The 13,568-nt window shown below is 45.3% G+C and overlaps 1 protein-coding gene across 1 annotated transcript in view; it reads left to right on the forward strand.

Annotated features, from left to right (window-relative positions):
• Positions 1–13,568, forward strand: part of DST (dystonin) — a 406,366-nt gene that overhangs the window by 375,314 nt on the left and 17,484 nt on the right. The window contains 7 exon segments of the mRNA XM_086370990.1: positions 788–957; positions 2,433–2,592; positions 5,005–5,199; positions 5,665–5,793; positions 10,705–10,848; positions 11,528–11,716; positions 13,034–13,163. Coding sequence (XP_086227116.1) covers positions 788–957; positions 2,433–2,592; positions 5,005–5,199; positions 5,665–5,793; positions 10,705–10,848; positions 11,528–11,716; positions 13,034–13,163 — 1,117 coding nt within the window.

The raw sequence follows: 13,568 nt of genomic DNA on the forward strand, positions 1-13,568 counted from the left end.
TGTATCTGATGTGTGAGGAGATAAACACACATGTCAATACCATGATTCTAAATCTAGCATTCTATTATGAATAACAGGAAAAAATAATAATAACAGAAAACAAACTACAAAAATAGATAGTGGAATGAGTACATGAGTGTGTGCCAAGCTGCTTCAGTCATGTCTGACTCTGTGCGACCCCATGGACTGTAGTCTGCCAGGAGGCCCCTTTGTCCATGGGATTCTCCAGGCCTGAATATGGGGATGGGTTGCCATTTCCTTCTCCAGGGGCTCTTCCTGACTCGGGGATAGAAGCTGGGTCTCTTACGCTGCCCGCACTGGCAGGCAGGTTCTGTACCACTGGTGCCACCTGGGAAACTTACTGCCAAAAATAAAGTCATTCTGGACTTTAAGTCATAATTGCTCTGAGTACTAGCTACCTTTTCCTCTACAAACTGTCTTGGGTCTCTCAATAGTTTATTAGCAATTCCATTTTATCATCACTGTTTATATTGTTTGCAGTTTATATCTACATGAGATTCAGGATTGGTTTTGCTTGGAACCTGTTCTTGTGGTAATGGTAGGTGCTCTGAAAGACACTTGGATTCTGCGAAAAGTGAATCCTTCCGTTTGAAAGTGTAAAGACTCTGCTCTCCCCTGGCGTGTTCCCGTGTTGTACACGCTGCAGCGCCTGACTCAACGATGGCCCGTGTCTCCGCTTATTTGTCCGGGGTTTTTCACTGTCTCTTACCCATTTGTGGATTGGTCCCGAGTAGACATGCGCACTGTTTTCTTGTTGAACACGTAGGAGTTTCAGAAAGCCCTCGGAGCCAAGCATTCTGTGTACGACACCACCAGTAGGACCGGGCGTTCCCTGAAGGAGAAGACCACCCTGGCTGACGACAACCTGAAGCTGGACGACATGCTGAGTGAGCTCCGGGACAAGTGGGACACCATCTGCGGGAAGTCGGTGGAGAGGTGAGACGCTCCCGACGGCGGCCGCTCGCCTTGCTGGACCCGGCGGACTCCAGGCCTGGTGCCTTGCAGGGAGGGCTGGGGCCCCTGAGTACGTGTCTCCTGTGCCTGGAGAGCACCTGTTCACCCTGGAGGCGTTGCTGTCCATTACTGTTTGTCTCTAAGGGCTCAGTTCATTCAAAATGACCTCCCCCTCTGCACCTCCCACCGCCCCTGCCATGGGACTGGCCCCCAGGTCTGCCATTGTCCTCCTCACACCCATCCCCACATCCCAGCAGACCTGTGTGCTTAGAGCAGAGTGGGTTCTTGGGGCCTCCCTGCCCATAGCCTTAGGGACCAGCTCTCGAGTGTGGACCAGGACACGGGCTCCTCACTGCACTCAGCAGCGTCCTCCCAGCCTGGCCCCACCGCCCCTTCCTGTCTCCTGCCTCCTCTTCCTCACGTATCAACCAGGAAAAACCCAAAGCTTCGAATAGTTTTTAAGCACCTGAGAAAGTAAAATAGCGGTTGCAGAGTTTGTGCACGCACGTGTGCTCGGTCGCTTAGTTGTGTCCGACTCTGTGCGACTCTGTGGACTGCCGCCCAGCAGGCTCCTCTGTCCATGGATTCTCCAGGCACCGGTGCTGCTGCGGGCTGCCGTTTCCTCCTCTCGGGGATCTTCCCGAGCCAGGGATCACTTCTGCGCCTCTTGTGTCTCTCTCGGGGATCTTCCCGAGCCAGGGATCACTTCTGCGCCTCTTGTGTCTCCTGCATTGGCAGGCAGGTTCATGCTGCTTATGAATGCTTTCAAGTTTCTCATCCAGAGTTAGTCTAATTGCTTTTGTCAGTGTCCAAATTAAACAGCATATTATATATTTCACTCTAGGAGCTTCATCATGTTTTTATGGTTACTTTTAAAAAAAATCTTTAAAATCGTCTCCAGTCTCAGAAGGTTACAGCTTTTTGCAATGTCCTCTAAATGATTTCACAGCATTTTGTAAGGCATTCTTGCAGAGACAGAAAGGCCCAGCGATGAACAGACGCCTGAGTGGCAGGCGTTAGCGGTGGGGCACGGTGACCACAGAGCCAGCTGAGGGGCTTTGGGGTGATAGACTGTGTCCTGATTGCGATGACGTTACATGAATACAGACGTGTTTAAATCCATGGAACTGTACCTCTACAGACTCAAACGTACTGCGTGACTCCTGAAAATGTACATTTTTTCATGGAAAAGACATATTTTCATGACGAAAGCAAAGGGTCCATGATTTCCAGAGGTGATGATGAGGGACATTTCCTGGAATAGATGCCATGTATTTAAGGGATAAAAAAGAAATTTTGTTATTTTTTTAGGAAAGCAGAGAAACCGCAGTCAATCCTAGTATGCTCCTTTTTCTCTTGAGGTCTGCCCAGCCTTCGCAGATGGATTTTAGATGTTCCGTTCTTAGAGGGTGGCTTTTTTGTTGCCCAGATTGATTGTTTTCCATTTTTCCCGCCAGACAAAATAAATTGGAGGAAGCCCTCTTATTCTCTGGGCAATTCACGGACGCCCTGCAGGCCCTCATTGACTGGCTCTACAGGGTCGAGCCCCAGCTGGCCGAGGACCAGCCTGTCCATGGAGACATCGATCTGGTGATGAATCTGATCGATAATCACAAGGTATGATTATCTGGGACATGTTATTTTATCTCGTCTGAGTATTCTGAATATAGAGGGAACTGTAATTACTTCATTGAGCCTTTTAAGATCTAGAGACTGTGTCATGCTGCGTCATAGTCTTTAATATTGAAATACGTACGCCTCTGAGCAGAATCAGGAAGTCCGCTTTAAAAGCCATGCAGGAAAATTGCTTTAGTATCAGTGAAATACTCTGGTTTTACATTTCCACATCTGATACCTTGCTAGAATTTGGGAAGTGATTTCATTGTCTGCCACTTTAAAGAGCTTTATAAGAATGTTTTATTATCTTTAGTTAATGCATTTAAGTAATTGTGTGATGCAATTTAAAACCACGCATGCGGTGGCCTGGAACTAGGTCGTTGCTGAAATGCCATGTTTGTGACATGCGCTGCATCACAGACGGCGTCTCTGTTCTCAGAAACTGTGTTATTGCCCCTGGGCCTGTAGCAGTTCATGAGATAACCGCGTGAGCCATCAGGGATTTGATTACTACTTTAAGAAAGATGGTTTCCTTGCTATCTCCTGATACGTATGTTAAACTGTTGTAGAAGTCAGAGGTGATATTTGAGACTCCCACTGATACTGAGTGTGAGGTCTTCAATTAGGATCAAATGCTGTTAAAACTTAAAGAATCTTGAAAACAACATGAGGCCTGGTACTCTTGTAGGGTTGTTAGGCGCATGCACAGTTACAACACTCCACTTGAATTCATATATAATTCTCTATAATTTTGCAGTTCAGAAACTTTAGTTAATTTTAAATGTTCTCTTTACACCTTCCTGGTTATGCTGTTTTGATCTTATCTGTTAGTTTTAAAATAACTGGTGTTTTGCATATTTGTTTGCCTTTTTCTCATTCCATGATCACATTATATTCATAGAAGGGAATTTGTTAGGTTTGAACATGAACAGGAATTAAGAGAATAGATGAAGAGCATCAATCAGGTCTACAAACATGTTAAAAGCTTTAAATTATGTTGCTTTGCCTATACTGAGACAAATGTTTTGTGGGTGATTAATGCAGTCTTTCCCATCCCCTGGCACTCATTCAGTGAGTAATGAATAATGTAATGTTACTTTGTACATAAATGCCGTTTTTATAAGCTCACTGTCTAAATATTTACTCCCCTAGGCACTTGCCAGGTTTTTTATATACCAAAGGTCAACAAGAATGAATTAATCATTCAGCATTAGTAATACAATTGAAAGGCCCAATAAGAAGTTAACGTATGCAGAGTGCATTGGAAGGTCTACTCAGAACCGCTGGACTACTCGTATCACAAGTGGGAGCATTAGAGCCTGTACCTTGGATCTGTGTGTGTGTGTGTGTGTGTGTGTGTGTGTGTGTGTGTGTTTATCTATGGGTACGCCTCATTTAACACTGTCAGTGTGAAGTCAGCAAAGAACTCATCACGCTGTTTTTGGATTATTTTCAACAGGCTCGCTTTTGTGAATGATCCAAGTATCAGACTAGAAACTCATGGATAGAGTCAAAAGGATAAAATGTGCTTGGTAGTGTTCGTTTGTGATGACTTTTTAGAAAAATAAGTTGATTTTAGTTTATAAAGGAAGATGGTTATTTGAAAGATCTGGTTGCAGACAGACTCTTAGGGTCAGAAATGGGTTCATTTTGTGGCCAAAGAAGTCATTTTAACCCCTGGCAAATCAGCACCAGAACTGGGCGAGAAAGAAGAATAAAAAGCTTTTTCTTCAAGGTGACAGATGAGGGGTTGAGCTTCTAAAACCTGTCCTCATGAGTTAGTGCCCAGGGTGCTATGAAAGATGCGACAGAGGATTGTTAGAAGGAAAAAGGCTGCGTGCCAGCCCCGCTGGGCTCCCTGCCCTTCTCCTCGAGTCAGTCTCTGAGGCGCGTTTGCTGGTGGAGAGCAGTCTGGTGGCCAGCACAGGGTGACGGAGTCCAGAGCAGCTGGAACACCCTCACAAAGAATCACAGAGACAGTCTGACGCATTTTGTTTTCTGGAGGTTGTTTATTTGGCCTCACCATGTGGCACACGTTAGGATCTTAGTTCCCCAACCAGGGATCAAACCCTTGCCCCTGCAGTGGAGCCAGGGAAGGCCTGAATTTGATGCATTGATGCATGGGATTGAAATAAAGAGGGTGCCCACCAGTATTTAAACCCAACATATTATTTAAGAAGGAACATTCACTCAGGAAGGCATTACAAGGTTGATCAAATTGATGTAAGCCCGGACTTGACAGGAGTGGTGTGACTTGTCTTATTTTCTGAAATTCTGCAGAAAACCCGAGTTGTTAAACCGTAGGTGTTGGAGAGCCGTGCATGATGTTAGGTGCACGTGCCTGTTTCATATAGTATGTGTTACTGTTTGGGCTTGGCAATTGAAAGTTCGTTTTAACAAATTTGCTCCCAGGTCTTCCAGAAGGAGCTGGGGAAGAGGACCAGCAGTGTGCAGGCGCTGAAGCGCTCGGCCGGGGAGCTCATCGAGGGCAACCAGGATGACTCCTCCTGGGTCAGGGTCCAGGTGCAGGAGCTGAGTACCCGCTGGGAGACTGTGTGCGCCCTGTCCATCTCCAAGCAGAGCCGCCTCGAGGCTGCCCTGCGCCAGGTAAAGTCCTGTGCTCACACCGCCAGTGGTGCCCCCCTTGTCTCGGCTGGGACAAGGAAGTTCTTAGGAACTTCTTAGAGGAGTTCTTAGAGCATCCTTCCATACCTTCTCCCACATACCATCTCCTCTCCGAAGAATTTCAGTGACTTACAGAGTGAGGTTTTCTAATCTTCCCATAAAAGTGCTGCTGGAGCCTTTTTTCAGCAAAAACATTAAGATGGGCTGCCATTCCCTGCAAATCAGATGGTTAAAATGGTGAACTGTTCTTCCTACAGGCATTTGCAACAGATGTTCCTACATTTGTAAAATGCAGCACCATGTGTCTTTCTCTTTTTCCTGGGAATCATGGATATAATGAATCAGTTTAAATGTAAGACTTGTTTTTTTTTTTTCCATGGAGAGGAAGATTTGACTCTACTAACAAGCATATTTGCGAATCTCTTTCGGGCACGCGTGCACCCTTAGGCGGAGGAGTTCCACTCGGTGGTCCACGCCCTCCTGGAGTGGCTGGCAGAAGCCGAGCAGACGCTTCGTTTCCATGGTGTTCTCCCAGACGATGAGGATGCTCTCCGGACTCTCATCGACCAGCATAAAGTGAGTTACATGAATGCTCAGTAAAAAATAAGTGAGAAAGCCAAACAAAATAGAGAAAATGAATTCCTGATTGCAAATACCAGCTGCGTGAGTATCTTCCTTTCTGAGAAGTAGTGAAAGATCTGGTACGTTTTTAGAATTTATCTGTATCTTCCATCCTTACATAGGTATGTCCGCATGCACCTACCCACATGGACGTGTGGCTGTCTTATTATGCCTTCTTCATAGAAGGTGGATCTTTTAAGACTAGTTACTCAGAGGGGATCCTCCTACACTGTTGGTGGGAATGTGAGTTGGTGCAGCCACCATGGAGAACAATGTGGAGGTACCTCATAAAACTGAACACAGAGCCACTATATGATCCAGGAACCCTCCTCCTGGGCATATGTCCAGATAAAACTGTAATTCAAAAAGACACATGCACCCCTATGTTCATAGCAGCACTATCCACAATAGCCAAGGCATGGAAGCAACCTAAATGTCCACCGACAAACGAATGGATAAAGACGATGTGGTACGTAAATATATAACAGTGGAATGTTACTCAGCCATAAAGAAGAAGGAAGTAATGCCGTTATGCAGGAACATGGATGGACCGAGGAATTATCATACTAAATGAAGTCAGACAGAGAAAGACAAATATCATATGATATCACTTTCATGTGGAATCTAAACTATGATGCAAGTGAACTTACCTATGAAACAGTCTCATGGACATAGAGAACAGGCTTGTGGTTTCCGTGGAAAGGGGGAAGCTGGGAGGGGTGGATTGGACATTTATAGGATGGATGAACCGCAGGGTCCTGGTGTACAGTACAGGGAAGTATATTCAATATCCTGGGATAATCCATAATGGAAAAGAATATAGAAATATGTATCTGTATAGCTGAGTCACTTTGCTGTACAACAGAAATTAACACAACATTGTAAATCAAGTATACTTCACTATAAAAAATAAATTAAAAAATATAGTCACTCTTGTTTTTCTGTCTCCAGGAAGCACGTTTTTTCTAGGGGGCTATGTGGCTCCTGAGCAAAATTGATCAATTTTGTTGCACTTAGATACACATTTGAAAGATGAAATGTCCTTTTCTGAGCAGTATAACATCTATAAAATTACGCCATTAGAATTGTAAATTAATAATTTTTACCTTTGTAAGAAAGGCAAGTAGTTTAATAACTGGTCTTGAAATTTTATTTTTAAGCCTCTGCAATTCTGTTCTTAATCAAGAGCTACTTTAAATTCTTTTGCAAAGTAACTTATATTGCAACTTACAGATTAAAATGGTTTACGTAAGTAGACATACTATTAAATAACTAACCAAATAAAATTCTGACCAAAGTTTTCAGATCAAGATTTTTCTTGTGATAATACATAGCACTCGCAAAACCCTTATGAAAGTGGTCCAGAGAGCTCTTCAACAGATTATTTTCTAATCTTTGATTCTAAAAATGAGGAATTTGCAGTGCTAATAGTGTTATGTTTTCCCCCTGGGATATAGTGTTCATTAATTGTCTTAAAATTAAGTATCTTGAGGGTTTTTTCTGTTTTTTAATTGAAGTATAATTGATTTACAGTGTTGTAGTAATTTTATAAATAAATACGTACATTGTATAATTTACATACGTATACACACACACACATACATACAGTCTTTTTTACATTCTTTTGCATTATGGGTCATCCCCAGATACTGAATATAATTCCCTGTACTACACGATAGGACCTTGCTGTTTTTCGTCCTATGTATAAAAGCTTGCCTTGGCTGACCTCAACTTCCCACTCCATCCCTCGCCCAGCCCCCTCCCTTGTGGCACCCGCAAGTCTGCTCTGTGTCCCTGAGTTTGTTTCTGTTTCATAAGTAAGTTCTTTTGTGTCACAGTTGAGGTTCCCCATGTAAGTGGTATCGTGTGGTATTGGTCTTTCTCTGACTTCTCTTAGTATGATCATCTCTAGATCCATCCACGTCACCGCAGAGGGTATGATCTCATTCTTTGGCTGCGTGATGTTCCATTGAATATATGTGCCACATCCTCGTTGTTCCCCCATCTGTTGATGGATCGCATCTGTTGGTGGAATCTAGGTGGCTTCCTTGTCTTGGCTATTGTGAATATGCTGCTGTGAACACAGGGGTGCATGTGTTCACAAACTCTATTGTGAATTAGAGTTTGGTCTGGATATATTCCCAGGAGTATGATTGCTGGATCATATGGTAATTCTATTTTTAGTTTCTGAAGAACTTCCGTACTGTTCACCATAGTGGCTACAACTTACATTCCCACCAACAGTGTGGGAAGGTTCCCTTTTCCCCACATCCTCTCCAGCACCTGTCATTTGTAGACTTTTTAATGATGGCCATTCTAACCAGTGTGAGGTGGTACCTCATTGTAGTTTTGATTTGCATTTCTCTCATAATTAGTGATGTTGAGCATCTTTTCATGTGCCTGTTGCCTGTTTCAATGTATTGATAGTATTAATGTCAGCATTTCCTGTAAATTGTAAAGGATCTTTTTAATAACCATTGAGTAACCTTGTGTTTGTTGGAAACACATCATTAATTCCAGTGTAGAACAGATGATATCATGTATGGTGACTGCTTATTTTAATCACTATACTCACTCTCTCAGTGATGGTTTGCCTACCCTGTAGCAATGAAATATTGCCTTGTTATTCATAAAAGGGATGTGAGCTTGTATAACCTTATCTGGAGGAAACAAATGCTGCATGCACTTTTTCAAGTTGAAGCTAGACGGTATAAGTAGGAAAATGACATCACGTTTGCCATCCTTTTTTGACTCAGTTCAGTATTATGAAGATCTGCTTTGTGTTACCATGTGCTGACCGTCAGCTGCGTTGGGCTCCGCTGACATGCTGGGGTTTGGGTGTCAGAGTGTCTCCTGAAGCCCCGGGTACATAAGTGCCCTGCAGCACGATGCCCGCTGAGGTGTCACCACCTTCACAGCGGGGCCAGGAAGCCCTCAGAAACACGGGAGGCAGGCAGCCAGGCTGGGGTAGTGGTTTTAACAACAGACTCCTTTTAAATATTTTTAAATTAGCATACAGTTACATGCAGTGTTATAAATGTAATAGCATTTTACAGTAACATTGTTCTTTCTTTTCCATTTCCTTTCTTGCCCTTCACACATTCACCAATAGAAGGCAAACAGAATCCTTAATTTCTTGGACTAGAGCCCTCTCGGTAGAATCCACTTTCTAAATTGGCAGGGTTTCCCACGTGACCACAGGCCACCAAGCAGCGCTCAGTCGGGCCTGGAGGAGCCCGGGACGCTGTGTTGGCTGGCATCTGGCCCACACCGTGCCATGGGGCCCAGTTTGCAGTGTGGGAGTGGTTAAACGTGCATGATTGGGTCAGCTCCCCTCTGGAAAGGCACAGCTGCTCTTAACCTCTGCTTTTCTCTCTTCCTAGTAAAGTTTGTTTTCTTTCACCTTTAAATGAAAATTAAGATATTTTTAAAGTAGGTCCTGATATTTGAAAAGTGGGTCATTAGAGTCTGTGAGTCTGTTTCTGTTTTGTACGTAAGTTCATTTGTTTATGGTTACCAAGGGAAAGGGTGGGTGGAAGGATACACTAGGAGTCTCGGGTTAACATGTGCACACTCCTGTATATAAAGGAGGTACTCAACAAGGACCCACTGTACAGTCCAGGGAACTCCACTCAGTACTCTGTAGCAACCTTTATGGGGAAAAAATGTGGAAAAGAATGGGTACGTGTATGTATGTAACTGAATCATTTTGCTGTGCACCTGCATCTAGCACAGCATTGTCAGGCAACTGTACCCCCGTGTAAACTAAGTTACAGCAGGTCGTGTTAGCAGAGTGACTGGGCCTTGACTCCCCCAGCATTTATTCAGCCAGAGACATGGAATTGAACAAGACACTCTCTTGATCTTGTGCACCTTAACATCTAGTAGCTGTGCATGTAAATGGATTATTTTATCAGAGCAAAATGCCAGCCTAGGATGCATCAGACAGCCACTCTGGACGTTCGGAAGGAAGGGTCACTAGACACGCACGCCCGTGATTTGAGATGACCAGGGCAGGAATCGTTCTTGGTGTGTGGTCCAGATAGATCAGAGGGGTCAGTGGGTGTTTGAAATTCAGTGCAGGGTTCGGGAGGCATGTCAAATTTTTTAGGGCCAAGATTCTCATCTTTCAGCCCCACTTTCTGAGTTCTGTGATCCATGAATCTACAGATACAGTTCTGATGGCCAAAAGTAAAGCATGTGAGATACTTGTAAGCAGGTTGGTTTGACTGCCTCCAGACCTGTTGAGGTTTGTGCATCCTGCCGAAGCTGAGGATAGCTCTCTTTACCGGACTTTGAGATGGGCGCTTCTCCCAGAGCCCAGCCCTGTCAGACCGCTTGCTCCAGCCTCTCGGGCCTGCTTCCCGCCTGGATGCTGGGGCTTCTCTGCTGCAGCCCAGACCTTCCCAGTTCCCGGCCAGCCCGCTCTCTTCCTTGGCACTCTTTGGATACACATTCCTGTCATTCCTGGCACAGTGAATGCTGCATTAAACACTAACCTCCTTGTCTTATTTGCTAGAACATTTTTTTTTCAGTCCATATTGTTTCTGTCTCTTAAGGTTTAGGCCAAGTCCCAATTCTCCTCTCTGTGAATATAATAATTATCATATATTCAAGTTCAGGAGTGTGTTTTTTTGTATCGTGTTTGTAAAGCATGAGATGGTACCCTGCAGTTGGATTTTGAGAGTGGGTTAGAAGATGCTTTTTCCGATTTCTGTTCCTCCCCTCTCTCAGTTCCTTGTCAGTGAACAATTTCCAGCTGTGAATAAATCGATTTAAGGTCTTGCTTGCTGGTTTAGCTCTGAGAGTCCAGTGGGCACTGCCTGAGTTTTGGTTTCAGCCTGCACGCCTTGGTTTCTGCCGCAGGAGTTCATGAAGAGACTGGAGGAGAAGCGTGCCGCCCTCAACAAAGCCACCAGCATGGGGGACGCCATCCTGGCCATCTGCCACCCTGACTCCATCACCACCATTAAGCACTGGATAACCATCATCCGGGCCAGATTCGAGGAGGTGAGTGTGCCACAGGCTGTGCGTAGGGCAGCGGGAGCTGTGAGAGTCAGGGCGAGGGGCTGTGCACACTTGGGTAATTGATGATGCCTTTAAGGCTGTGGGAACCTGGAGGCTTGCACCCTTTGTGAGACCATTCCTCTGGGTATTACCTGTCTCTGCCACCCACTTTTCTTGAAGAAGTTACAGGCGTTCTGCAGCTGTGTCCCTGAAACATGAAGAGACAAATACTTGGTTCACTGTAGAACTTTCTGTCCAACTCCACTTCATATCTGCAGAATAGGTTTTTCAGAGCCATCTATGCTTATGGAAAGAACTGCACACCCAAGTGAATTCGTTTTGTATTTAAGATCTTAGCTATTTTTATTTCCACCCTGCGCTCCGTGGAGTTAGCATGCATGATCCTTCAGGGGATGCCAGTTCGAACTTAAATTAGAAGGTGAAGGGAAGCCTGGGTGATTGATGGCCATCTTCCCTTATGAGGGTGACCAGTGTTGTAAAGGGTTCCCATATCCTCCACCAGCTGGGTCTCGGGACCATTGATGGAATCTTGAAAGATTGGAAGAGTTACAAGTCTAGCCCAGGGTGATCCTGATACATGTTTCGATTTTGTGTACTTAACACCCGTGAAATCATGCCCTATGATGGAAGGGAGTGGGAACAAGGTCTGTTTGTCCATCAGGTGCTGGCCTGGGCGAAGCAGCACCAGCAGAGATTGGCCAGCGCCCTGGCTGGGCTCATCGCAAAGCAGGAGCTGCTGGAAGCCCTGCTGGCCTGGCTGCAGTGGGCCGAAACCACGCTGAGCGACAGGGACAAGGAGGTCATCCCCCAGGAGATCGAAGAGGTGAAAGCCCTCATCGCGGAGCACCAGGTAACAGACGTCACCCCAGCCCGCCTTCTCGGGCCTTCCCAGAAGGCCATGCTGCCTATTTCACTTCCTCAGCCCCCACCCCGGCCCTGGAGCTTCTCTCGCTTTGCTGGGGTCTCCTCCCCTTTTTGGACGCTCCTTCTCTTGGCCCCATCAGGGCGCCCCCCTCGGATGGGTTCTCCCTACCGGCCGCCTCCTGCTCCCTCAGCGGGCAGCTCTCCCCGCGTTTTGTCCCCAGGCCCACCCCTCCCTCCTGCACCCCCGTGGCCTCCTCACCTCTTTTGTTCACTGGTCCACGTTTGCATCTTCTGCTGCCTGCTCTCAGCATCTCACAGGAAGCCCGCCAGTCCTTCAGACACATCTCATCTCAATGGGAACATACGGTCTCACTCAAAAAAGTTTCAGGTTCGGAGATGATGGGCATCGTACTGACCTACTGTTCGCTCATTCATTTCTTTAATATGCATTTATGAAGATCACTGAGTGTCAGATTACTTGGCTAAGCAATTAGCAGTGCGGTCGTATTTTAATAGAAGTGTAAGATTTCAGCGCCTGTGCGGCCCTGAAGCGTCTCTGGCACCTGCAGTGTTAAAGTGATCAGTGTTCTCCAGGGTGATGAACATTCTGCAAACGTGCTTCTTCACTTTTCTCACTTTTGTCTGCTTCGTCCTTTTCCCATCGTTTTTATCAGTCTCTGCCTTTGCCACAGATTTCGTATACAGGGACACATGGTCAATCATGATCATAAGCCCAAGGAGATGAGACAAATGGCAAGACAGTCAGACCTTTTAAATATAAACTTGAGCCCAGAGGGCCCTCACTGGTAGAGCCCATTTATTAATAGGGATATTTGAGGTGTTTCCACATTTAATGTGAATGCTTTCTGTCACTGTATATCAAAGACATCTTAAACACTTTAGATATGTAGGTGAGATGTGTCCCTAGACAGCCCAGCTGACTTGTTGCTGAGCAAACAGATAACTCACTTTGAGATTCTTCATGGGGAGCCAGGATGCTTGGTCCTGGCTGGCCACACACAGGTTGTGTTCTTCATACAGCTGCTCCCAGGGTGGTCTTCAAACGAAAACAAATTGCTTTTGAAACACTGTACTTACTACCTATAACGCTTTGTAGTCTTTAGAAGTAAGTAAATGCTGTATTATGGTGGTTAGATTTTTTCCCCCCTAGATAAAACATGCATTTTGTTCTTTTTCCAGAAATCGTAGTGTGGTCTTTTTATCCTCTCTCTTTTTAATTCATTTCTAAAGATAGCGTTCACTGATGAACTTGTATTTAGTTGATATCACTGCTTTCTTTCAGACCTTCATGGAAGAAATGACCAGAAAGCAGCCTGACGTGGACAAAGTCACCAAGACCTACAAGAGGAGGGCAGCAGACCCTTCCTCCTTGCAGTCCCACATCCCGGTCTTGGATAAGGGGCGAGCAGGACGTAAGCAGGCCGTTTCTTTAAAATGAGGATGGTTATACAAGAAAGTTAACTTCCTTTTATTTTGAGTTTATGGTTTGACATTGGGACTTCTCTGGTGGCTCAGATAGTAAAGCGTCTGCCTACAATGTGGGAGACCCGGGTTCAGTCCCCAGGTCGGGAACATCTCCTGGAGAAGGAAATGACACCCCACTCCAGTACTCTTGCCTGGAAAATCCCATGGACGGAGGAGCCTGGTAGGTTACAGTCCATGGGGTCGCAGAGAGTTGAACATGACTGAGCGACTTCACTTTCCTCTCACTTTGACATTTTGGAGGCATAGGTGATTCTACACGAGCTCTCAATAACAAAAAGTTTTCTTGAAAGAAAACATGGGCTACGTATTATAGCAATTTATTTTAAAATAAA

This window comes from Bos grunniens, chromosome 23 (assembly GCF_055505025.1).
Source record: "Bos grunniens cultivar Pamir isolate PY7600 chromosome 23, Bosgru_T2T1.0, whole genome shotgun sequence".
Classification (NCBI taxonomy): domain Eukaryota; kingdom Metazoa; phylum Chordata; class Mammalia; order Artiodactyla; family Bovidae; genus Bos; species Bos grunniens.